General features: G+C 40.8%; 2 protein-coding genes across 3 annotated transcripts in view; both read left to right on the forward strand.

Moving 5' to 3' along the window:
• Nucleotides 1-11,646, forward strand: LOC128689049 (HSPB1-associated protein 1-like). Its single transcript, XM_053777117.2, has 2 exons — nucleotides 1-372; nucleotides 9,792-11,646. Exon 2 carries the CDS (start codon nucleotides 9,838-9,840, stop codon nucleotides 11,269-11,271), a length of 1,434 nt encoding a protein of 477 aa, XP_053633092.2. The 5' UTR covers nucleotides 1-372; nucleotides 9,792-9,837; the 3' UTR covers nucleotides 11,272-11,646.
• The window catches only part of LOC128689059 (uncharacterized), a 22,340-nt gene continuing 7,053 nt past the window's right edge, over nucleotides 10,315-25,601 (forward strand). The window contains exons 1-3 of one of the 2 annotated variants that reach the window (XM_070085493.1): nucleotides 10,315-10,435; nucleotides 12,419-13,974; nucleotides 23,870-23,968. In XM_070085493.1, the coding sequence (XP_069941594.1) occupies nucleotides 12,682-13,974; nucleotides 23,870-23,968 (1,392 nt within the window). In that variant the 5' untranslated portion in view covers nucleotides 10,315-10,435; nucleotides 12,419-12,681. Of the gene's footprint in view, nucleotides 10,436-11,771; nucleotides 13,975-23,869; nucleotides 23,969-25,601 lie in introns of those variants that run through there. The other variant, XM_070085486.1, reaches the window with a different exon arrangement.

Genomic DNA, 25,601 nt, shown 5'->3' on the forward strand with positions numbered 1-25,601 from the left:
GGGCTTCTCTCTCTGCTGGAGTTTAGCAAGGAGGTCCACCTTATCTAATTGAGAACTTCTAGTTCCTATTTCTAATTACAAAGGAACTCTTGTTCCTTTTTCTTTCACCGTCCAGCTTTGGGCAACATATCTTCCCCGTACAAGGACCCCAATGGAAATAAGCCACTTGAACTTTTTTATGGGTATTCCTAGAAAATCTACACATGTGTTGCTGTGTATGATAATTTAAGTAAGTGTATTTATGTGTGGGTATACCTGAATAAAAACTTCCATCGGGAAGTCGGGCTGGTCGCTGCTTAAGCTGTCAGTGGCCCTAATAAACCCAACAAATAAACAAAATAGTGTTGTCAGTGGCTCTATTAACCACACAAGGTATTCTCTGCTTCATGTGTTTTATTTATCATGACATCATTTGTATTAAATTAAATCTGTTTTTTTTTATATTTTAATCAGGGGGAAGCGCTGGACCCGTAGGGAATTTACATAATAGTGCTCAACAATACTCTATTATATGTAAACTACAGTTTGCATACCACACAAAGAAAAACAAATTTTATTTTTTATTTTTGATTTTGGAGCTATGCAGTAGTATTAGTGGTCATGTGGGCTTGCTACTGGATATGTAATTTATTGGCCATGGAAATAGCTGTCAGTTTTGACTCGGCGAATTATAGCCATTTTGCAGTTGGTAAGTTTATTCAGGTATACACAAATACAGTTCAATTCAATTCAATTCAATTCAAAGTTTATTCTCTATAAAGATTACAATGTTGAATTTACAGAATTTGGTTGTTGTGTGGTTTACATATTTATTATTATTATCACACCGGCCGATTCCCACCAAGGCAGGGTGGCCCGAAAAAGAAAAACTTTCACCATCATTCACTCCATCACTGTCTTGCCAGAAGGGTGCCTTACACTACAGTTTTTAAACTGCAACATTAACACCCCTCCTTCAGAGTGCAGGCACTGTACTTCCCATCTCCAGGACTCAAGTCCGGCCTGCCGGTTTCCCTGAATCCCTTCATAAATGTTACTTTGCTCACACTCCAACAGCACGTCAAGTATTAAAAACCATTTGTCTCCATTCACTCCTATCAAACACGCTCACGCATGCCTGCTGGAAGTCCAAGCCCCTCGCACACAAAACCTCCTTTACCCCCTCCCTCCAACCCTTCCTAGGCCGACCCCTACCCCGCCTTCCTTCCACTACAGACTGATACACTCTTGAAGTCATTCTGTTTCGCTCCATTCTCTCTACATGTCCGAACCACCTCAACAACCCTTCCTCAGCCCTCTGGACAACAGTTTTGGTAATCCCGCACCTCCTCCTAACTTCCAAACTACGAATTCTCTGCATTATATTCACACCACACATTGCCCTCAGACATGACATCTCCACTGCCTCCAGCCTTCTCCTCGCTGCAACATTCATCACCCACGCTTCACACCCATATAAGAGCGTTGGTAAAACTATACTCTCATACATTCCCCTCTTTGCCTCCAAGGACAAAGTTCTTTGTCTCCACAGACTCCTAAGTGCACCACTCACTCTTTTTCCCTCATCAATTCTATGATTCACCTCATCTTTCATAGACCCATCCGCTGACACGTCCACTCCCAAATATCTGAATACATTCACCTCCTCCATACTCTCTCCCTCCAGTCTGATATTCAATCTTTCATCACCTAATCTTTTTGTTATCCTCATAACCTTACTCTTTCCTGTATTCACCTTTAATTTTCTTCTTTTGCACACCCTACCAAATTCATCCACCAATCTCTGCAACTTCTCTTCAGAATCTCCCAAGAGCACAGTGTCATCAGCAAAGAGCAGCTGTGACAACTCCCACTTTGTGTGTGATTCTTTATCTTTTAACTCCACGCCTCTTGCCAAGACCCTCGCATTTACTTCTCTTACAACCCCATCTATAAATATATTAAACAACCACGGTGACATCACACATCCTTGTCTAAGGCCTACTTTTACTGGGAAAAAATTTCCCTCTTTCCTACATACTCTAACTTGAGCCTCACTATCCTCGTAAAAACTCTTCACTGCTTTCAGTAACCTACCTCCTACACCATACACTTGCAACATCTGCCACATTGCCCCCCTATCCACCCTGTCATACGCCTTTTCCAAATCCATAAATGCCACAAAGACCTCTTTAGCCTTATCCAAATACTGTTCACTTATATGTTTCACTGTAAACACCTGGTCCACACACCCCCTACCTTTCCTAAAGCCTCCTTGTTCATCTGCTATCCTATTCTCCGTCTTACTCTTAATTCTTTCAATTATAACTCTACCATACACTTTACCAGGTACACTCAACAGACTTTTATTTTTTTATTATTATCACACCGGCCGATTCCCACCAAGGCAGGGTGGCCCGAAAAAGAAAAACTTTCACCATCATTCACTCCATCACTGTCTTGCCAGAAGGGTGCTTTACACTACAGTTTTTAAACTGCAACATTAACACCCCTCCTTCAGAGTGCAGACTTATCCCCCTATAATTTTTGCACTCTCTTTTATCCCCTTTGCCTTTATACAAAGGAACTATGCATGCTCTCTGCCAATCCCTAGGTACCTTACCCTCTTCCATACATTTATTAAATAATTGCACCAACCACTCCAAAACTATATCCCCACCTGCTTTTAACATTTCTATCTTTATCCCATCAATCCCGGCTGCCTTACCCCCTTTCATTTTACCTACTGCCTCACGAACTTCCCCCACACTCACAACTGGCTCTTCCTCACTCCTACAAGATGTTATTCCTCCTTGCCCTATACATGTAGTTAAATAATGATTACAGAGTGTACCACTAGAACGCCTAGCATGGCTAGGCATTTCGGGCAGACTTAGTTTAATTCTTTATTTTAAAATATTACAAATTATGAGGTAAGTTGGTATTATGGCTAAGTGACTAAATACTAGTTTGTGAGTTTAGCAATGTGAATGCTTTTGTTTTGGCACAGTACATAGTTTCAGTATTGGAGTATCATAGGATTACATACATTATCACATATAGCAGGATAACCCAGAAAAGTCAGACAAAGTGACTTATTTCCACTGGGGTCCTTTCATTGTTCACTGATGAACAATGATGATGAACACACATACTCACTTATGTACTCCCACATCATAACTTCAACAATCACTTTGAACCTTTTATCCATTGTTAACAGGAATATAATTGATTCATTGTTTTCACAAGAGGCATTTTTGAATATATGAATATATCTTTTGTCTTATACAAATTTTGATTCACTTATAATTAATAATCTGCTGTACAACTATGAAATAATTACTATCCTACTGTACAACTATGATATAAGAACATAAGAACATAAGAACGAAGGAACACTGCAGAAGGCCTACTGGCCCATGCGAGGCAGGTCCAAGTCTCCTACCGGCTTAAGCCAATGCACCCAACCTAGTCAGGTCAGGTCACATTGACTTAAGGGAGGAACACGGCAACCGACCTGGTAGCACAAGCTATCAGGTCTAACTCACACCCACCCACATCCACTCATGTATTTATCCAACCTATTTTTAAAGCTACACAACGTTCTGGCCTCTATAACGGTACTTGGGAGTTTGTTCCACTCATCCACAACTCTATTACCAAACCAGTACTTTCCTATATCCTTCCTGAATCTGAATTTTTCCAACTTAAAACCATTGCTGCGAGTCCTGTCTAGGCTAGATATTTTCAGCACACTATTTACATCCCCTTTATTTATTCCTGTCTTCCATTTATACACCTCAATCATATCCCCCCTAATTCTACGTCTTTCTAGAGAGTGCAGATTCAGGGCCCTTAGTCTATCCTCATAGGGAAGGTTTCTGATACATGGGATCAACTTTGTCATCCTCCTTTGTACATTTTCCAGAGAATTTATATCCATTCTGTAATAAGGTGACCAAAACTGTGCAGCATAATCTAAATGAGGCCTAACCAAGGATGTATAGAGTTGAAGAACAACCTGAGGACTCCTATTATTTATGCTTCTTGATATGAAGCCAAGGATTCTATTAGCTTTATTGCGAACACTTATGCACTGTTGTCTTGGTTTCAGATTACTGCTAACCAGAACTCCTAAATCTTTTTCGCAATCCGTAATATTAAGATCTACATTATTTAGTTTATATGTGGCATGGTTATTGTCCTGTCCAACATTTAGAACTTTGCATTTGTCTATATTAAACTGCATCTGCCACTTCTCCGACCACTGCATCAGTCTATTCAAATCTTCCCGGAGTGCTCGAATGTCCTCGTCAGAATGAATTCGACGGCCTATTTTGGTGTCATCGGCAAACTTGCCGATGTCGCTCTTTATGCCCTCATCTATGTCGTTTATGTAGATTGTGAACAGCAGGGGGCCCAACACTGACCCCTGTGGAACACCGCTCGTGACACTTCCCCACTCTGATTTCTCCCCATTTATGCAAACTCTCTGCTGCCTATTTGTCAACCATGCCTCTATCCAGGAAAAAATTTCTCCTCCTATTCCATGTGTTTTAATTTTCCTCAATAGTCTCTGATGTGGGACCCTGTCAAAAGCCTTACTGAAGTCCATATACACAATATCATATTCATTACCATGATCTACCTCCTCAAATACCTTAGTGAAAAAAGTTAATAAATTCGTAAGGCAGGAACGCCCCTTTGTAAAACCATGCTGAGATTCGTTGATTAATTTATGCTTTTCAAGGTGGCTACGAACTGCCTCGGCAATTATTGATTCCATAAATTTTCCCACTATGGAGGTTAGGCTTATTGGTCTATAGTTCGAAGCTAAGGACCTGTCACCTGTTTTGAAAATAGGTATCACATTTGCCATTTTCCACTTATCTGGCACCATGCCAGTTTGTAGTGATATGTTGAAAAGATTAGCCAAAGGTGTGCTAAGCTCCTCTTTACATTCCTTTAGAACCTTTGCATACAGTTCATCAGGGCCTGGGGATTTGTTAGGTTTTAATTTATCTATTTGCCTAAGGACCATGTCACTTGTGACCCTAATAGTGCACAGTTTATTATCGTCCTGTTCTACATAATTTATCATTACTGGAATATCGCTGGTATCCTCCTGTGTAAAAACTGAGAGGAAGTATGTGTTAAAAATTCTACACATTTCCTTATCACTGTCAGTGAGCTGACCCGAGGAACTTTTGAGTGGGCCTATCTTGTCCCTGATCTTACTTCTGTATACCTGAAAGAATCCTTTTGGGTTAGTCTTCGATTCTCTTGCAACTTTAACCTCATAATCTCTTTTTGCTTTTCTAATTCCCTTTTTTATTTCTCTCTTTAACTGAATATATCGATTTCTCAATTGCCCCTCTCCTCTTTTGATTTGCCTATATATGCCTCTCTTTTGACCAATCAGATATTTTAATCTATTGTTCATCCATTTAGGATCATTTTTGTTTGATCTGATTTCCCTATTTGGAATATAATTTGACTGAGCAGCTAGAACTATGCCCTGGAAAGCATCATATCGGCAACCATCACCACCTACCTGACCCTTAGTCAGGTCATTCCAGTTCAGCCCACCTAAGTAATTTTTCAGTCCTATGAAATCAGCCAAGCGAAAGTCAGGGACGGAGACTTGATTGCCATTATTAGGGGAATTCCATGATATATTAAAACTGAGTGATTTGTGATCACTTTCCCCAAGCTCATCATTAACCTCAAGATTATTAATTAGTGTTTCCCTACTGGCAAGAACCAAGTCAAGGAGGTTATTTCCCCTAGTTGGCTCTGTCACAAACTGTTTTAAAAAACAATCCTGGATCGTATCAAGAAAGTCACCTGACTCTAAATTTCCTGTCAAATTGCTCCAGTCAATCTGCCTATAGTTGAAATCTCCCATTAGCACAACATTTTCGTATGTAGATGCCTTACGAATTTCGTCCCATAGAAGTTTACTGCACTCCCTATCAAGATTTGGGGCCCTGTAAATCACACCCAAAATTAGTTTTTCTCGGCCCTCGAGAAGCTGTAACCAAACAGATTCAGTGGCTGACGCTTCTAATTTAATATCTTGTCTAACACAACAATTTAAATTGTCTCTGACATACATCGCTACTCCACCACCTTTCCTGTTGACCCTGTCAGTGTGGAATAATTTATAGCCTTGTATGTGACATTCAGAGGGCATCTCTCTATCTTTCAGATTGAGCCAGGTCTCTGTTATAGCAATAATATCTATGTTTCCTGCACTTGCAATTAATCTTAGCTCATCTATCTTATTTCTTACACTCCTGCTATTAGTATAGTAAACCTTAAGGGAGCTAGTCCCTTGCTGCCCTCTGCTGTCCCCCTTTGTTTGCTGACCTGATCTATTGTCTTTATTTATAACTTCATGCTGAATGCCTTTTATACATTTACTGTTTCCAACCCAAGTGTTGCAACCTGCTTGTTTCCCATAATGCCTAGGCATAATAGAGGCTCTCTCTGCATTGCAACCCACTATTGTAAATATAAAATCTCTATGTACTGTTTGCAAAAACATAAAATAAATAAAATAAATAAATAAATAAAAATAATTATTCGGTTCAAATTATTAACCCAGAAGCTTAGTAATGCAGGATAAACCAATAAAGTTTGTGTCATCAGGGACTGTTTGCCCTTTTTTTTCCATTGAGGTCCATCAATCCTCTTTCCAGATGTAAGGAAAGGTGCCCAACGTTTTTCCCCCATGCCAGGAATTGATCCTTGATCCCTCAGCATGTGAAATGATGATGTTATCAACTAAGGCACGAGCACCCACTTCCTTGGAACTAACCCAGGCACTGTGTAACCCTTGTAGGTTTAGCTCTTCTCACAAATATAGCAGTTAACCTTCCATATAACAGAGTGATAGGGGAAAGTGGAACAGAATTCTTCCTCCATAAGCCATGCGTGTCGTAAGAGACGACTAAAATGCCGGGAGCAGGGAGCTATTAACCCCTTCACCTGTATATGTTACTAAGCTTAAAAAGAGACACTTTCATTTTTCTTTTTGGGTCACCCTGCCTCGGTGGAATATGGCCAGTTTGTTGAAAGAAGAAAGAAGTAACAATAACTGATAAGTATGTTACTAACAGACTTTAACTATGGTTCCCAAATTGATTGATCAAGTGGATTTTGTTCCCTATTTTCGAGGTTTGATATATGGAGGTCGCTTACATGGAGGGTTTACTAATAGTATGACCAGTAATCCTTGAAATGAAATTATTTTATATTTTTATTTAAATAGTAATAATCCAACTACCGTATTCCCCACCCTTAAATTTTATCACTTAATGAACGTGTATCTAGTACAGTACTTCATTTACTGTATGTCTTTGCTGCACTTCTGACTCGATTATTTTTATGTTATAAAGATTTTTATTGTTTTTTATTCTTTCAGGTGTCATTGTACCTAGTTGTATTAGAACTGATTTCCTCTAGTCTGTTTATTACAATATACAGTACACTACTGTATAAATATTTAAAAGTATACTAGAAATGTTATAAATGGTGCAAAGGTGACATAAAAACAATATCAAAGATGGTTGACACAAACCCACTACCAGTATAATATATTCCTTGCTTAGCGACGAATTCGTTTACTGACGTGGTCTTAGGAATAAAACTCCAATGTTAAGTGAGGAGAGGCTGTATATATATATATATATAAACATCTAGTTCATTCTTCTATATTTAAATACTGTAATTGTGCCCAAAATGCTATGCTTAATATAGGCTTTGTTTTACAGTAATACTGTACACATACTGTTAAGCTTTTCAGACAAATTATCAAAACTGTGCTCAATCTTGCTCTCTATCACTGTTGGCAGAGAGCAAAATATGATGCCCCTCCAAACTACAGCAATCCCCATCCCTCCTTCAGAGTACAGGCACTCTACTTCCCACTTCCAGGACTCAAGTTTGGCTAACTGGTTTCCATAAATCTCTAAATAAATGTAACCTTGTTCACACTTCGATAGAATATCAAGTTATAAAAAACACTTGCCTCCATTCATTCCTATCTAACATGCTTACACATGCCTCCTAGATGTCCAAGCCCCTTACCTACAAAACCTAATGTACCCCCCCCACTTCCTCCAACCTTTCCTAGGGCAACCCCTACCCTGCCTTCTCTCCACTAGAGTTATACACTGCTGTAATTTAACCCTTTGACTGTCGAAGGGCCAAATCCTGAAGTTGCTTCTGGTGTCGCAAAATATTCGAAAAAAAAAAAAATTATTTTTTCTTATGAAATGATAGAGAATCTTTTCCCGATTGTAAAGACACCAAAAAAACGAAATTTGATGGAAAACTGACGGAATTACGCTCTCGCGAAGTTAGCGACTTCGGTGATATTTAAAAATCGGCAATATCGCCCACTTTGAGCCCTATTTTCGGCTAATTCCATTATTCTAGTCAACCAAACTCATAACTATTTCTTCAGAACTCTATTTTTTCTATCGATTGAGTACAAGAAACTGCCCATTTACCGATTTCAACTACCCAATAACATGGTCAGAAATTTGCAATTTGTCCAATTTCACGAAAATTAAAAAATTGGACAATTTCAAAATAAGGTCCAGAATGAACAATGCAGACATTCCTGGCTCTAAAATAACATTTTCTTTGTTCATCAGTCATGTCTCCAGATCCCTGTGATATTACTCTTGCTTTTTATTTTGAAATTTTATTCAAACAAAAAATAGAAGATTTACTGTTATGCAGACTACTGCAATACTGTAATAATTGTAAAAATTACATCAACCCATTCATGACTGCGTATTAGAATGGCTATTTGGACATTTATTGGACAATGACATCATTTGTTCACTTTTGAACATCGGCAAAAATCAAACATTTCCTGTACTTTGTGCTCCATTTCCAGGTTCTTTTTATAGTAAAATTAATCAAAATCACCTCCATTTCTATAATATAGTTTCCATTCTATCAAATGAGACCAAGAAAACGAGAATACAACCACAAATACTATACGAAAAAAGACCACAAAGTCGGCATTTTAATTAAAAAAAACGGTCGGAGTTTTTTTTTTCTCATTATGCACTGCGTGCTCCAGGATTTTTTTTATGTGGTGCACACTGACCACACAGACCCATTCTCTCACATGTGGGCCTACTAGCTTTCTCCTGCCTGATTTGAAGCCGCTAGAATTTATGAGTATATATACGTCAAACACGGTACCTCGCAAACGTATATATACGGCCGCGACAGTCAAAGGGTTAAAAGATATCAGCACATTAAATTTGTGGTTTGTGCAGATCATTAATTTATTGCAGTTTTTAATATTGTAATTCATAAATTTATTTCATGTGGTCTTTTTGATCTAAAAATTGGTTTAAATATGAAGGCTGTAGGTGTCAAACTTTTTGATGCACTAAATGATTCATGACAACCCAATATGCTTATACAGTATGTGGTATAGGCAGTTTGGAGGGGCATCTGAGCTGTAAAGTTGACACTCCTCTGACAAGAAAGTGATTGAGTGATGGTAAAAGTGTTTCTTTTTTGGGTCACCCTACCTTAGTGGGAGATGGCTGGTGTGTTAAAAACATGGTGACTAAATAAATACATAGAATGAAAAAAAGGCCTTGGTCAGGATTACCTATCACAGTAAAGTATTTTGATGTTGTAGTTAGTTTTACATAATTGTAAATACACTACCTGTATTGTTTCTTACATATATGTTTATGAAACTTACATATTACTGCTACACTGTTAAGTATTGCTTTTGTTTGTTTTTAATCTAAGCTCTGTAATTTTTTCAGGTTAATTGGACCTAAAATCAAGCATTCTTATGCAGGTGATGATAAAATGGCTGAGCCACTACTCAAGCGAATATGCCAAGACTCACATCAGTTGTGTGAAGACCAGGCTAAACATATAAATCCACTTGATATAAGAAAAGCAATCCTTCATGATTTAACAGAGCCTTTGGTGTTTCGAGGTTACCTTTCATCTTTTGGATGTGAAGATGAGTATGTCCCTCAATGGAAATGTATGGAGTGGGGTGCTTCAGACTGGCTTAAAATTTTTGAAGAAAAGGTACTTAAGTTTCGTGTTGGCACAAGGGTGAAGGAAAATAGAGTACTTTCAGCTCCACAGTGGGAAACAACTTGTTTAAAGGCAAATATGACCTTTTCAGAGTTTCTCCAATGGTCACAAGGAAAGAGAACAAGCTTAACCTCTTGCAATCAAGAAGTGAATTGTAATGATCACTGGGCTTACTTTGATTATTATTATATGAAGGACTTGGAGCATGTAGACCAGATGAAAGGGGCTGTGGATTGGAGCTTATTTGGGTTCCCTGACAAGGAAATTCGTGACAGTACTTTTTGGATGGGCACAGCTGGAGCAAACACTCCCTGTCATATAGATACATATGGCTGCAATCTTGTGGCACAGATAATTGGTAAGAAAAGATGGATTCTCTTCCCCAAATCTCAGTCTCAGTACTTGTCACCCACACGTATCCCATATGAAGAATCTAGCATATATAGTAAAGTTGGTTTTCCTTGTCCTAGTGTGGCCTCCCATCCCAAATTAAATTTTAGCACTCCATATGTAGTCACACTTGAGCCAGGGGATGTATTGTTTGTGCCAAAACAATGGTGGCATTTTGTAGAGCATATAAACTTTGCAGTGAGTATAAACACCTGGTTAGAACTTCCTTCTGACTGTGAGGAGCAGATTAAGGAGTCACTAGTAATGTATCAGGTTTCCAGCTTGTGTCAAGGTGTTCATTCTGTTGACCTCATTAGTTCTGTGTTTAACCCTAATATGATGGATATTGCTACAATGACATCATCCGAAATTTTAAAACTTTTGTTACAGCGTGTGTTTCAAGCTTCAATCTCTAGAGAAACTAGTGTTAAAAGTTGTGACACTGATGTATTCAGGAAAAAAGCACTTGAACAATCTTTATTAATGAAAGAAGACAAAATCATGGTAGATACAAAAATCACAGATATTAATTGGGAAGATAAAAAGTGGTGTGCAAATCACAAAATTGAAAAAGTTTCCAGCATGTCATTTTCAGACTATATGAATAAAGTTTTGGGGTGCACAGAGACAGAAGTGCCAGTGGAAAAGGCAGAATATTGTACTAAAGCTAAAGATAGTAACTCATGTGAAGATGAGGGTATAATGAAATTTTCCCAAATTAAACTCTTGGTGGATGCCTTTACAGATCAAAGGGTGATAGACATATTGAAAATGGTTATAGATGAGAAATTAGCAGAAACCTGAGTTTTTATTTTATTTTTGTGTGTATTTTTTGTTTGGATGTGTTTTTATTTTTTATAGCAAGGGGGCTAGAGACAGTGGAAATGTCATTTTGAGAGTGTGTAATATGATACTGTATTAGTAAGAAGAGAATTCAAAGTGTAGAATTTAGAAAACATTGTAAGGTCCCCAGTGGTATAATTCAGAGGACTGAAAAGGGGTTATTAATGTGGTTTGGGCATTTAGAGATAATATTGAGGGATAGGATGACAAAAAGGGTGTAAGATAAGATAAGATTTCGTTCGGATTTTTAACCCCGTAGGGTTAGCCACCCAGGATAACCCAAGAAAGTCAGTGCGTCATCGAGGACTGTCTAACTTATTTCCATTGGGGTCCTTAATCTTGGGGGACCCACACCAGTCGACTAACACCCAGGTACCTATTTGCTGCTGTGACCAGGAAATGAATGTTTCCACCCGCCGGGAATCGAACCCGGGCCCTCCGTGTGTGAAGCGGGAGCTTTAGCCACCAGGCTAAAGGGGGGAGGGGTTGTGCCAGGAATGGTTGGAGGGAGGGGATAAATGAGTGAAAGTTAGAGGCTTGAGGATCCAACTTGCTTGTGTGAGCATATTAGACAGGAGTGAATAAAGATGTGTGGTTTTTAATAGATGTATTGTTGGAGTGAGCAAGGTAATACATATTTATGAAAGGATTCAGGGAAACCTGTTAGCCAGACTTGAGTCCTGGAGGTGGGAAGGTTGAAGGTAGGAGGGTAATGTGAATTGTGATGTCAGCACACTTTTAGCAAGGTATTGATTGAATGGAAAATAGTGCATGTGTTTCCTTTTTTTATGTAGGGGATGGGGGGTCCTCTTGCCTTAGTGGGATATGGCGGTCAGTATTCTAGACATGCATACATATAGACTGCACATATGAAACTTTATTTGTTTGCATTATAGTAAAATATAATATTTTTAATTATTGTACTTTACTATCATTCTTCACTAGCACAACCCATTTTTCACACAAAATTGTATGTACTTTCCTGTATATTAATAATCTAATGAGACACTTTTTCACTATTTTTTCAGTATAAGAAATTCTTTGAAAAGTCAGTCGACTATTTGAATAGTTTTCATAATTTTTACTTTTCTCACATATTTCTTTACAGAGTAATGGATCTCATGTGTCTAAGGTCAAGAAACTGCTGTAAGAATATAATCAGTAAAATATGGAATTTTTAAATTAAAAAAAAAAACAGCTATGTTAAATTAAATACTGTACATATATTATATATCAGGAAAAGGAAACTGGAGATTAAGCTAATTTATAACATATAATGGTAAGAGTGCATTTGTTACACTGTGAGCGGCTTGTGACTAAGATTAAGGCTTTATTTACTCTATAACTTGGTGCCTTGCATTAGAAGACACAATGATGGCAGAGTGTGAAAATGGCATTCAGACACTATCATCCCTCTCAGTTAAGAACAGTATCACATTTTTACAAGTGATAGTACATCGTTTTGTCAATATAAAATTCAATGAGCCTTGTGCATCATTCTTACGAGAGTCTTTGCGGTCAATACCTCCAAACTTTCATCCAGAGTTCCTTGATAAATTAGCTCCAGTATTTGATAATGTTACAAACTGTCCTTTAGAGAAAAATATCCTTGATGTGATAGATGAGCTGGCATTAATGTTACTGTCACCATCTATAACGCAGATTGACGTTGATAAGTTTAAATTTCCAACAAGAAATCCTTCAAAATATTTAATGGTCCTGGCACATGCAAAAAACATCAGAATGTTTATCAGCTATAGAGAAAATGTATGGAAATATTCCCTAAGCAAATTTGATCTTCTTTCTTCAGCACTAATTAAAATGCCAATGCTGAGACACTTAACATTACGCCACATAAAAATTGCCAGCTGCAAAATTTATGAGCTGCTACTTGGCTTGGCTTTAAATAGTCCTCATCTTACATATCTAGACATGAAATATGGAGCACTTACAGACTCGGGACTTGATCCCAATTCAGCAGGAAAGTTTGGAAAACTCTCAACCTTTACCGATTGTATTCCTGCTTTACTAAAGATGAAAACTCTGCTGCATCTCAATGTTAGTGAAACATGGCTGACATATGTAGGCATAAAGGCAATAGTTAAGCATTTACCTCTTCAAAAACTAGATGCTGTTATGGATGGTGGATATGACCTTCAGGCTGTTGTGATAAAGGATTTACTGTTGGTATCTGAAGATACCCCATTATCATTACCAAGAAAAGTATATAATGTTGCAGCTGAGGAAATTAATATTCAGGCTATCTGCAAGGCTTGTCCATATCTGGAGCATATCACTCTACAACATTGCAGGGTTGAAAATATAATGTCTCATTTTGAAAAACTTGCATACTTGCAGCATTTAAAGAAAGTGACTCTGTGTGGCCTTGAATGGTTACTGTTCCACTCACACATAGCAATCAATGAAGACCCAATGCCTATTAGCAATCAGGTGACAGAGATAACATTGACAGAACCATCCTGCGTGGATGCAAGTCATTTAGGTGCTCTCTCTATATGCTTCCCTCAAGTAACCCACTTATGGGTACTTAAATCAAGAGAAGACAACAGTGATGAGTTATGGGATGGAGGCAGAGTTTTCACCAAGCTGACCCACCTCTACTTCCAAGGCTCACTCTTCATTGGAGATTTTGGTAGAGTTGAGGTAATTAAAATTGCTAGTACATTAGTAATTTTGTAATAATTTGTAATAATTTTGTAATAATTTGATTTTTTCTCATAAATTTTTGTCTCTTTCAAACATTTAAATTTTTTTAATGATACTGGTACATATATATATATGTGTGTGTGTGTGTGTGTGTGTACTCACTCACCTAATTGTACTCACCTAATTGTGGTTGCAGGGGTCGAGACACAGCTCCTGGCCCCACCTCTTCACTGATCACTACTAGGTCCTCTCTCTCTCTGCTTCCAGAGCTTTGTCATACCTCGTCTTAAAGCTATGTATGGTTCCTGCCTCCACTACATCACTTGTTAGGCTATTCCACTTCCTGACGACTCTATGACTGAAAAAAATACTTCCTAACATCCCTATGACTTGTCTGAGTCTTCAGCTTCCAATTGTGACCCCATGTTTCTGTGTCCCCTCTCTGGAACAACCTGTCTCTGTCTGTGTGTGTATGTGTGTGTACTCACCTAGTTGTACTCACCTAGTTGAGGTTGCAGGGGTCGAGTTCAAGCTCCTGGCCCCGCCTGTTCACTGGTCGTGTGTGTGTGTACTCACCTAGTTGAGGTTGCAGGGGTCGAGTCCGAGCTCCTGGCCCCGCCTCTTCACTGGTCGCTACTAGGTCACTCTCCCTGAACCGTGAACTTTATCATACCTCTGCTTAAAGCTATGTATGCATCCTGCCTCCACTACATCGCTTCCCAAACTATTCCACTTTCTGACTACTCTGTGGCTGAAGAAATACTTCCTAACATCCCTATGATTCATCTGTGTCTTCAACTTCCAACTGTGTCCCCTTGTTGCTGTGTCCCATCTCTGGAACATCCTGTCTTTGTTCACCTTGTCAATTCCTCTCAGTATTTTGTATATCATTATCATGTCCCCCCTATCTCTCCTGTCCTCCAGTGTCGTCAGGTTGATTTCCCTTAACCTCTCCTAGTAGGACATACCTCTTAGCTCTGGCACTAGTCTTGTTGCAAACCTTTGCACTTTCTCTAGTTTCTTTACATGCTTGGCTAGGTGTGGGTTCCAAACTGGTGCCGCATACTCCAATATGGGCCTAACGTACACGGTGTACAGGGTCCTGAACGATTCCTTATTGAGATGTCGGAATGCTGTTCTGAGGTTTGCTAGGCACCCATATGCTGCAGCAGTTATTTGGTTGATGTGCGCTTCAGGAGATGTGCCTGGTGTTATACTCACCCCAAGATCTTTTTCCTTGAGTGAGGTTTGTAGTCTCTGGCCTCCTAGACTGTACTCCGTCTGCAGTCTTCTTTGCCCTTCCCCAATCTTCATGACTTTGCACTTGGTGGGGTTGAACTCCAGGAGCCAATTGCTGGACCAGGTCTGCAGCCTGTCCAGATCCCTTTGTAGTTCTGCCTGGTCTTCGATCGAATGAATTCTTCTCATCATCTGCAAACAGGGACACTTCGGAGTCTATTCGTTCCGTCATGTTGTTCACAAATACCAGAAACAGCACTGGTCCTAGGACTAACCCCTGTGGGACCCCGCTGGTCACAGGTGCCCACTCTGACACCTTGTCACGTACCATGACTCGTTGCTGTCTTCCTGACAATTATTCCCTGATCCATTGTAGTGCCTTCCCCGTTATCCTTGCTTGGTCCTCCAGTTTTTGCACTAATCTCTTGTGTGGAACTGTGTCAAATGCCTTCTTGCAGTCCAAGAAAATGCAATCCACCCACCCCTCTCTCTCTTGTCTTACTGCTGTCACCATGTCATAGAACTCCAGTAGGTTTGTGACACAGGATTTCCCGTCCCTGAAACCATGTTGGCTGCTGTTGATGAGATCATTCCTTTCTAGGTGTTCCACCACTCTTCTCCTGATAATCTTCTCCAAGACTTTGCATACTATACATGTCAGTGACACTGGTCTGTAGTTTAGTGCTTCATGTCTGTCTCCTTTTTTAAAGACTGGGACTGGCAATATAAACACAAATGCAGTATAATGTGATCCTTTATTGACTACGTTTCGCCCACACAGTGGGCTTTTTCAAGTCACAAACAGAACTACCTGGGGTGGAAGGAACGCGAGTATTTATAGTCCGGCTGAGGTCAGGTGAAGAATGCTGCATCTGATGATGTACCGAGTTGGGTTGTAGAGTCTAAAAACTTGGGTAGCTTGGAAAGGAGACTGGACAAGTTTGTGAGCAGACCTTCTACAGTGTTCTTATGTGGGATAGCGATGAAGAAGTTTCTTGGCAAGTGGTTCAGCTATGTTATAGAAGCCACTATTCTGGTTGAAGTTGTCGGATATAGAAATAAGTGATGATTCCAGGATTCTTCGGTATTGGGTGTTGTCTTCTGTGGCGATAAGTCTTGAGTTTCTGTAGTTTATCAAGTGGTTGTGTGAATTACGGTGTTGTACGCATGCATTCCTTGTGTCGTCAGACCTGCTTGCGTATTGGTGTTCTGAAATACGTGTTTGGAGGTCCCTTGATGTTTCGCCCACGTACAGTGGACCCCCGCATAACGATGGCATCACATAGCGATTATTTCGCATACCGCTTACTTTAATCGCAAAATTTTTGCCGCGCATACCGATTAAAAACCCGCTCACCGATTTTCGTCCGAGACGCGTCTAATGTGCGCCCTCACCCAGCCTCACATGTGCCGCCCGTGCCATTGTTTACCAGGCAGCCTCCGCGCTAACATCCAAGCATACACTCGGAATATTTCGTATTATTACAGTGTTTTCGATGGTGTTTCTGGAAAATAAGTGACCATGGGCCCCAAGAAAGCTTCTAGTGCCAACCGTACACCAATAAGGGTAAGGATACCCATTGAAATGAAGAAAGAGATCATTGATAAGTATGAAAGTGGAGTGCGTATTGCCGACCTAGTCAAGTTGTACAAGAAACCCCAATCAACCATCGCTACTATTGTGGGCACCAAAAAGACAATCAAGGAAGCTGTTCTTGCCAAAGGTTTAACTGTGTTTTCGAAACAAAGATCGCAAGTGATGGAAGATGTTGAGAGACTCTTATTGGTGTGGATAAATGAAAAACAGATAGCAGGAGATAGCGTCTCTCAAGCGATCATATGTGAAAAGGCTAGGAAGTTGCATGACGATTTAATTAAAAAAAGGCCTGCAACTAGTGATGATGTGAGTGAATTTAAGGCCAGCAAAGGTTGGTTTGAGAGATTTAAGAAGCGTAGTGGCATCCATAGTGTGATAAGGCATGGTGAGGCTGCCAGTTCGGACCACAAAGCAGCTGAAAAATATGTGCAGGAATTCAAGGAGTATATAGAAACTGAAGGACTGAAACCTGAACAAGTGTTTAATTGTGATGAAACAGGCCTGTTCTGGAAGAAAATGCCAAGCAGGACCTACATTACTCAGGAGGAAAAGGCACTCCCAGGACATAAGCCTATGAAAGACAGGCTTACTCTTCTCATGTGTGCCAATGCTACTGGTGATTGCAAAGTGAAGCCTTTATTAGTGTATCACTCTGAAACTCCCAGAGCATTCAGGCAAAAGAATGTCCTCAAGGATAATTTGTGTGTGCTGTGGAGGGCAAACAGTAAGGCATGGGTCACTAGGGAATTTTTCTATAACTGGTTACACCATGCATTTGCCCCCAATGTGAAAGATTACCTAACTGAAAAGAAATTAGAACTTAAGTGCCTCCTGGTGTTAGACAATGCCCCTGCTCATCCTACAGACGTGGCAGAGCGACTTTATGGGGACATGAAATTCATTAACATCAAGTTTTTGCCTCCTAATACCACTCCTCTCCTGCAGCCCATGGACCAGCAGGTTATTTCCAACTTCAAGAAACTGTACACAAAAGCTCTGTTTGAAAGGTGCTTTGTAATGACCTCAGAAACTCAACTGACTCTAAGAGAGTTTTGGAGAGATCACTTTAATATCCTCAATTGTGTAAACCTTATAGGTAAGGCTTGGGAGGGAGTGACTAAGAGGACCTTGAACTCTGCTTGGAAGAAACTGTGGCCAGAATGTGTAGACCAAAGGGATTTTGAAGGGTTTGAGGCTAACCCTGAGAGGAGTATGCCAGTTGAGGAATCCATTGTGGCATTGGGAAAGTCCTTGGGGTTGGAGGTTAGTGGGGAGGATGTGGAAGAGTTGGTGGAGGAGGACAATGAAGAACTAACCACTGATGAGCTGATAGATCAACTTCAAGAGCAAGAGGCCAGACCTGGGGAAACTGGTTCAGAGGAGGGGAGAGAGAAATTGAAGAAGTTGCCTACTACAAAGATAAAGGAAATCTGTGCAAAGTGGCTTGAAGTGCAAACCTTCATGGATGAAAATCACCCTCACACAGCTATTGCAAGCCGTGCTGGTGACTATTACACTGACAATGTTGTGAAACACTTTAGGGAAGTGATAAAGGAACGAGAGGTACAGGCCACTATGGACAGATATCTTGTGCGAAAGAAGTCCAGTGACTCTGAAGCTGGCCCTAGTGGCATTAAAAAAAGAAGGGAAGTAACCCCAGAAAAGGACTTACTACCTCAAGTCCTAATGGAAGGGGATTCCCCTTCTAAACAGTAAAAAGATAATGCTCTCCCCTCCTCCCATCCCATCAATCATCACCAGATCTTCAATAAAAGTAAGTGTCATGTAAGTGTGCATGCCTTTTTCAGTTTGTGTGTATTAAAATTAATATTTCATGTGGTAAAAAAAAATTTTTTTTCATACTTTTGGGTGTCTTGCACGGATTAATTTTATTTCCATTATTTCTTATGGGGAAAATTCATTCACATAACGATTATTTCGCATAACAATTACCCCTCTTGCACGGATTAAAATCGTTAACCGGGGGTCCACTGTATAACTTGTTGCAGTCATTACAAGGGATTATGTATACCCCTGCAGAGGATGGAGGCTTGTCCTGCCTACTACTGGTGATGTCCTTGATGGTCGTGGTTGTGGAGGTAGATACTTGGAATGATGTTTTGGCAAAGATGTTGGAAACATGTTTGGCAATGGAGTTGGTGGGAAGGACTATGTATCTCTTCTCGGCAGTGTCTTCTCTGGGTGTGTTGAAGATGTTTAGTGCTCGCCGTCTGCAGTCTCTGATGAAGTGACGAGGATAGTGGAGTTTGGAAAATACCTGTTCAATTATAGTGGTCGACAATTATAAGAGGTCGACAACACTCTTCCTTTCCTTGATGTTCTACTTTGCAAAGCTGACCACGAACTTCGTTTTAAAGTCTATCGAAAACCCACCAACCAAAACGATCTTCTCCACTTCTACTCTCACCACGACACCAAAACCAACGTGGTGTAATTATAGGCTTCTTCCTGCGTGCACTCAGAATCTGCAGCAACGAGTTCCTTGAGGAAGAATGCACTATAATTGAACAGGTATTTTCCAAACTCCACTATCCTCGTCACTTCATCAGAGACTGCAGACGGCGAGCACTAAACATCTTCAACACACCCAGAGAAGACACTGCCGAGAAGAGATACATAGTCCTTCCCACCAACTCCATTGCCAAACATGTTTCCAACATCTTTGCCAAAACATCATTCCAAGTATCTACCCCCACAACCACGACCATCAAGGACATCACCAGTAGTAGGCAGGACAAGCCTCCATCCTCTGCAGGGGTATACATAATCCCTTGTAATGACTGCAACAAGTTATACGTGGGCGAAACATCAAGGGACCTCCAAACACGTATTTCAGAACACCAATACGCAAGCAGGTCTGACGACACAAGGAATGCATGCGTACAACACCGTAATTCACACAACCACTTGATAAACTACAGAAACTCAAGACTTATCGTCACAGAAGACAACACCCAATACCGAAGAATCCTGGAATCATCACTTATTTCTATATCCGACAACTTCAACCAGAATAGTGGCTTCTATAACATAGCTGAACCACTTGCCAAGAAACTTCTTCATCGCTATCCCACATAAGAACACTGTAGAAGGTCTGCTCACAAACTTGTCCAGTCTCCTTTCCAAGCTACCCAAGTTTTTAGACTCTACAACCCAACTCGGTACATCATCAGATGCAGCATTCTTCACCTGACCTCAGCCGGACTATAAATACTCGCGTTCCTTCCACCCCAGGTAGTTCTGTTTGTGACTTGAAAAAGTAGTTTTACCAACGCTCTCATATGGGTGTGAAGCATGGGTGATGAATGTTGCAGCGAGGAGAAGGCTGGAGGCAGTGGAGATGTCATGTCTGAGGGCAATGTGTGGTGTGAATATAATGCAGAGAATTCGTAGTTTGGAAGTTAGGAGGAGGTGCGGGATTACCAAAACTGTTGTCCAGAGGGCTGAGGAAGGGTTGTTGAGGTGGTTCGGACATGTAGAGAGAATGGAGCGAAACAGAATAACTTCAAGAGTGTATCAGTCTGTAGTGGAAGGAAGGCGGGGTAGGGGGCGGCCTAGGAAGGGTTGGAGGGAGGGGGTAAAGGAGGTTTTGTGTGCGAGGGGCTTGGACTTCCAGCAGGCATGCGTGAGCGTGTTTGATAGGAGTGAATGGAGACAAATGGTTTTTAATACTTGACGTGCTGTTGGAGTGTGAGCAAAGTAACATTTATGAAGGGATGCCGGACTTGAGTCCTGGAGATGGGAAGTACAGTGCCTGCACTCTGAAGGAGGGGTGTTAATGTTGCAGTTTAAAAACTGTAGTGTAAAGCACCCTTCTGGCAAGACAGTGATGGAGTGAATGATGGTGAAAGTTTTTCTTTTTCGGGCCACCCTGCCTTGGTGGGAATCGGCCAGTGTGATAATAAAAAATAAATAAAAAAAAAAAGCCCACTGTGTGGGCGAAACGTAGTCAATAAAGGATCACATTATACTGCATTTGTGTTTATATTGCCATTGTGTCGGTATTTTATACCATTTATTTCCATCGTGTCAAACACTGCAGTAGAAATGGATCCTTCACACAGAGAATACCTGGACCTTCTCCTAAAAGCTTACTCACTTCGCAACAGACACAATTTTCTTCGTGACTGCATCCAAGAAATGGTCTTACCAAGATCTACTCCTCCTCAAATTGCCAACATCAAACCACCTTTCTCCGCTACAGCTCGGACCTACCTTGAAGAGTGTGCAGATGACTTAAACAGTGCTACAAAGGAAGCTTTTCTCCAAGCCAGAACACTAGGCACAACACTCCGGGGCAACATGAACAGACGCACCGCCGAAATCATTCGCAGCAGAGTTACCACAGCGAATGTTCAACAGAAGATCAGACTTACTAGGAAACTACAAACACTCTGCGATAATAGTAATTGGAAAAGTTTAGGAAGACCTGAAATTATTCAAAATCTTTCATCTCGTCCACTGTCAACCACAGAAACTGAAGCCCTCAGCTTAGGCCTCAAATTCGCAACAGGAATTACGAAACCAAAACAAGACCTCAATTTCATCGCCAAAAACTACAGACACAATGACTCCGACTTCCAAAAAGGCTATCTTCAAGGCATCATCTCAGCAGCCATCTCAACACGCAGCTCCCCAGTCATACCCCGACGTTACATCAATGCACTCAAAGGTTTAGCAGAAGACACGACCATCAGGGTCACCACCGCTGATAAAGGAGGTGGTGTTGTCATCATGAACACTGACGATTACAGGAACAAAATGCTCAATCTACTTAATGACCCAGATACCTACAAACCTCTCACAACTAACCAAGTGGACAACCTTACTAAAACTTTTCTTCAAAGGACTCGCCGCATTCTGAGGAGCTCAGAACAAGGGAAGAAACTTCTGCACACCATGCCCAGCAACCCCAGACCTGCCAGAATGTACGGCCTGCCAAAGACTCACAAGCCTGGTATCCCACTGAGGCCCATATCCTCGGGAATAGGCAGTGCTCCCCACAAGCTCTCAGGAATTCTCGCCAAACACCTCTCGAAACTCTTGGGCACTATCAGTCCAGCACATCTCAAACACTCAGGTGATCTTCTCAATCGCATTCGCAACATCAACATCAGGAACAAGAAACTTTCCAGCCTTGACGTGACTTCCCTATTCACTAAAGTACCTACTAAACAAGCCATCGATCTCTTGCGCAAGAAAATTGACGATTCACTTGATCTTCCCATTCCAGCCAGCGACTTCATCGACCTGGTTGAACTATGTGTTGGCTTTACGTGTTTCTCTTTTGAAAATCACCTCTTTCAGCAGACTTTTGGACTACCCATGGGTTCGCCACTCAGTGCAGTCCTAGCGAACCTATACATGGAACATCTAGAAGCCGAACGTTTCTCCACCATTATTCCTTCGTCTGTCACCTGGCTCCGTTATGTTGACGACATTCTCCTCATAACTCCTAAACGCTTCAACGTTCAAGCTCTCCAAGACAAGCTCAACCAGGTCGAGCCTTCAATCCAGTTCACACTTGAAGAAGAGGTCGACAACACTCTTCCTTTCCTTGATGTTCTACTCTGCAAAGCTGACCACGAACTTCGTTTTAAAGTCTATCGAAAACCCACCAACCAAAACGATCTTCTCCACTTCTACTCTCACCACGACACCAAAACCAAACGTGGTGTAATTATAGGCTTCTTCCTGCGTGCACTCAGAATCTGCAGCAACGAGTTCCTTGAGGAAGAATGCACTATAATTGAACAGGTATTTTCCAAACTCCACTATCCTCATCACTTCATCAGAGACTGCAGACGGCGAGCACTAAACATCTTCAACACACCCAGAGAAGACACTGCCGAGAAGAGATACATAGTCCTTCCCACCAACTCCATTGCCAAACATGTTTCCAACATCTTTGCCAAAACATCATTCCAAGTATCTACCTCCACAACCACGACCATCAAGGACATCACCAGTAGTAGGCAGGACAAGCCTCCATCCTCTGCAGGGGTATACATAATCCCTTGTAATGACTGCAACAAGTTATACGTGGGCGAAACATCAAGGGACCTCCAAACACGTATTTCAGAACACCAATACGCAAGCAGGTCTGACGACACAAGGAATGCATGCGTACAACACCGTAATTCACACAACCACTTGATAAACTACAGAAACTCAAGACTTATCGCCACAGAAGACAACACCCAATACCGAAGAATCCTGGAATCATCACTTATTTCTATATCCGACAACTTCAACCAGAATAGTGGCTTCAATAACATAGCTGAACCACTTGCCAAGAAACTTCTTCATCGCTATCCCACATAAGAACACTGTAGAAGGTCTGCTCACAAACTTGTCCAGTCTCCTTTCCAAGCTACCCAAGTTTTTAGACTCTACAACCCAACTCGGTACATCATCAGATGCAGCATTCTTCACCTGACCTCAGCCGGACTATAAATACTCGCGTTCCTTCCACCCCAGGTAGTTCTGTTTGTGACTTGAAAAAGCCCACTGTGTGGGCGAAACGTAGTCAATAAAGGATCACATTATACTGCATTTGTGTTTATATTGCCATTGTGTCGGTATTTTATACCATTTATTTCCAAAGACTGGGACTACATTTGCTGTCTTCCATGCCTCAGGCAATCTCCCTGTTTTGATAGATGTATTGAATATTGTTGTTAGAGGTACACATAGTGCCTCTGCTCCCTCTCTCAGGACCCACGTATGTATGTAGGGATATGCACAGATTTTGGAGTTGTGATCCTACACATAGTATAGTACGTTAAATTTTCTTGTTTGAGTACTCTCTGTACTGAGTACTCTCCTATTTCACAGAGAAACATATGCTGGTAACACTGACACTGGTTTGCTTTATTAACTATGACTCCTGTCTTTAACCTGAAGCTCTTCCTTCAGCTCTTCTGCCTCAGCTTTCCCCTCCATTTTTTTCCTTTGTGCTATGCACTGCTCATGAGTACAATAATAATAATCTAATGTTCATCAGCTGATACATAATGTTTTTTCTTTTTCCAGAGAGAACAAGGGCTACAGAATGTGTTCGATGTATTACTTGCTTGGTGTAAACACCTACGGAGTCTTACTCTTTACACGACCTACATTGAGAGAGTTATGGTATGGCTACATTGAGGTGTTCTGCTTGAAGGACAGGAGTAGGAGACAGAGAGTTTGCTTTCCTAGGGCTGGGATGGAGGATATTGTTAGCCGTCTGGATGACATCATGAGAGGTAATGGGAGCAATCCTATTATCTGTCTCAGTGCTGGAGGCAACGATGTTGGCAGACGTAGGAGTGAAGACCTGATTAGCAGGTATAGGTCAGCAATAGAAATAATTCGGAGTAAGGGTGGGAACCCTGTCATATGTGGTATTTTGCCAAGGAGAGGAGTTGGAAATGAATGGTTGTCCAGGGCAATTGGTGTCAATTGTTGGCTGGACAAATACTGTAAGGAAAATGCGGTAACATTCATTGACAACTGGGACCTCTTCTATGGCAGAAGTGATATGCATGCCAGGGATGGGGTTCACTTATCTAGGTCTGGGGTGGTAGCACTGGCAACTGCAGTGGAGGGAGCAGTTAGGACTTTAAACTAGGAATAGTTAGTGGTATGGGTTTTGGCAGGAAAACAGTGAAGTCCCAGTGTAGTAATATTACGAGTTCTAGGGGAACTAGTAATAAGCAGAACGAGGTAGATGTTGAAAAGCCAGGGACATTGGGTGATAAGGACAGTAATAGGTTTAGTAGAAAAACAGAAATGAGCAGGAAGGGTAAAGAGAAAGGAGAGTCTTTCAATGTTTATTATGCTAATTGCCGTAGTGCTAGGAATAAGATGGACGAGTTGAGATTAGTTGCTAGTGCAGGTAACATTGATGTATTTGCCTTAACTGAGACGTGGTTTAATTCAAAAAGTCGGGACATGCCTGCGGAATGTCATATTCAGGGTTTTAAATTGTTCCAAGTGGATAGAAGTATCGGGAAGGGGGGTGGGGTGGCATTGTATGTCCGAGATCGCTTGAACTGTTGCATGAAAACGGGTATTAAGTCTGAAGTAACACATACAGAGTCTGTTTGGATAGAATTTTCAGAGGGGCATGAAAAACTGATTTTAGGAGTGATATACCGTCCCCCAAACTTAGATAGGGACCAAGGGAGACTACTATGGGAGGAAATTGTTAAGGCCACAAGGCACGATAATGTAGTAATTCTAGGAGACTTTAACTTTAGTCATATTGATTGGAATTTCTTGACTGGGAATTTAGAATCATACGACTTCTTAGAAGTAGTTCAGGATTGTTTTTTGAAGCAAGTTTGTGACAGAACCTACAAGGGGAAATAACCTGCTTGACTTAGTTATGGCAAACAATGAATCCCTTGTTAATAATTTAGAAATTTCAGAGGAACTGGGTGCTAGCGACCACAAATCAATTACATTTAGCATTGAATGGAAGTATGATAGTAGCGATAACTCAGTAACAGTCCCAGATTTTCGCTTAGCAGATTACGATGGGCTTAGAGAACACTTATCATCTGTTGACTGGGGTAACGAAGAGAGCTATCAATATGACAGTTTTCTGAACACTATACATGCTGCTCAAAGAACGTTTATCCCATATAAAGAAATTAGATCAAATAGAAATGACCCAAAATGGATGAATAATAGGCTGAAATATCTACTAGGGCATAAGAAAGGAATTTATAGGCATATCAAAAGAGGTGAGGGTCATCTTATGAATCAGTATATTGACATT

This window comes from Cherax quadricarinatus, chromosome 1 (genome assembly GCF_038502225.1).
Source record: "Cherax quadricarinatus isolate ZL_2023a chromosome 1, ASM3850222v1, whole genome shotgun sequence".
Classification (NCBI taxonomy): domain Eukaryota; kingdom Metazoa; phylum Arthropoda; class Malacostraca; order Decapoda; family Parastacidae; genus Cherax; species Cherax quadricarinatus.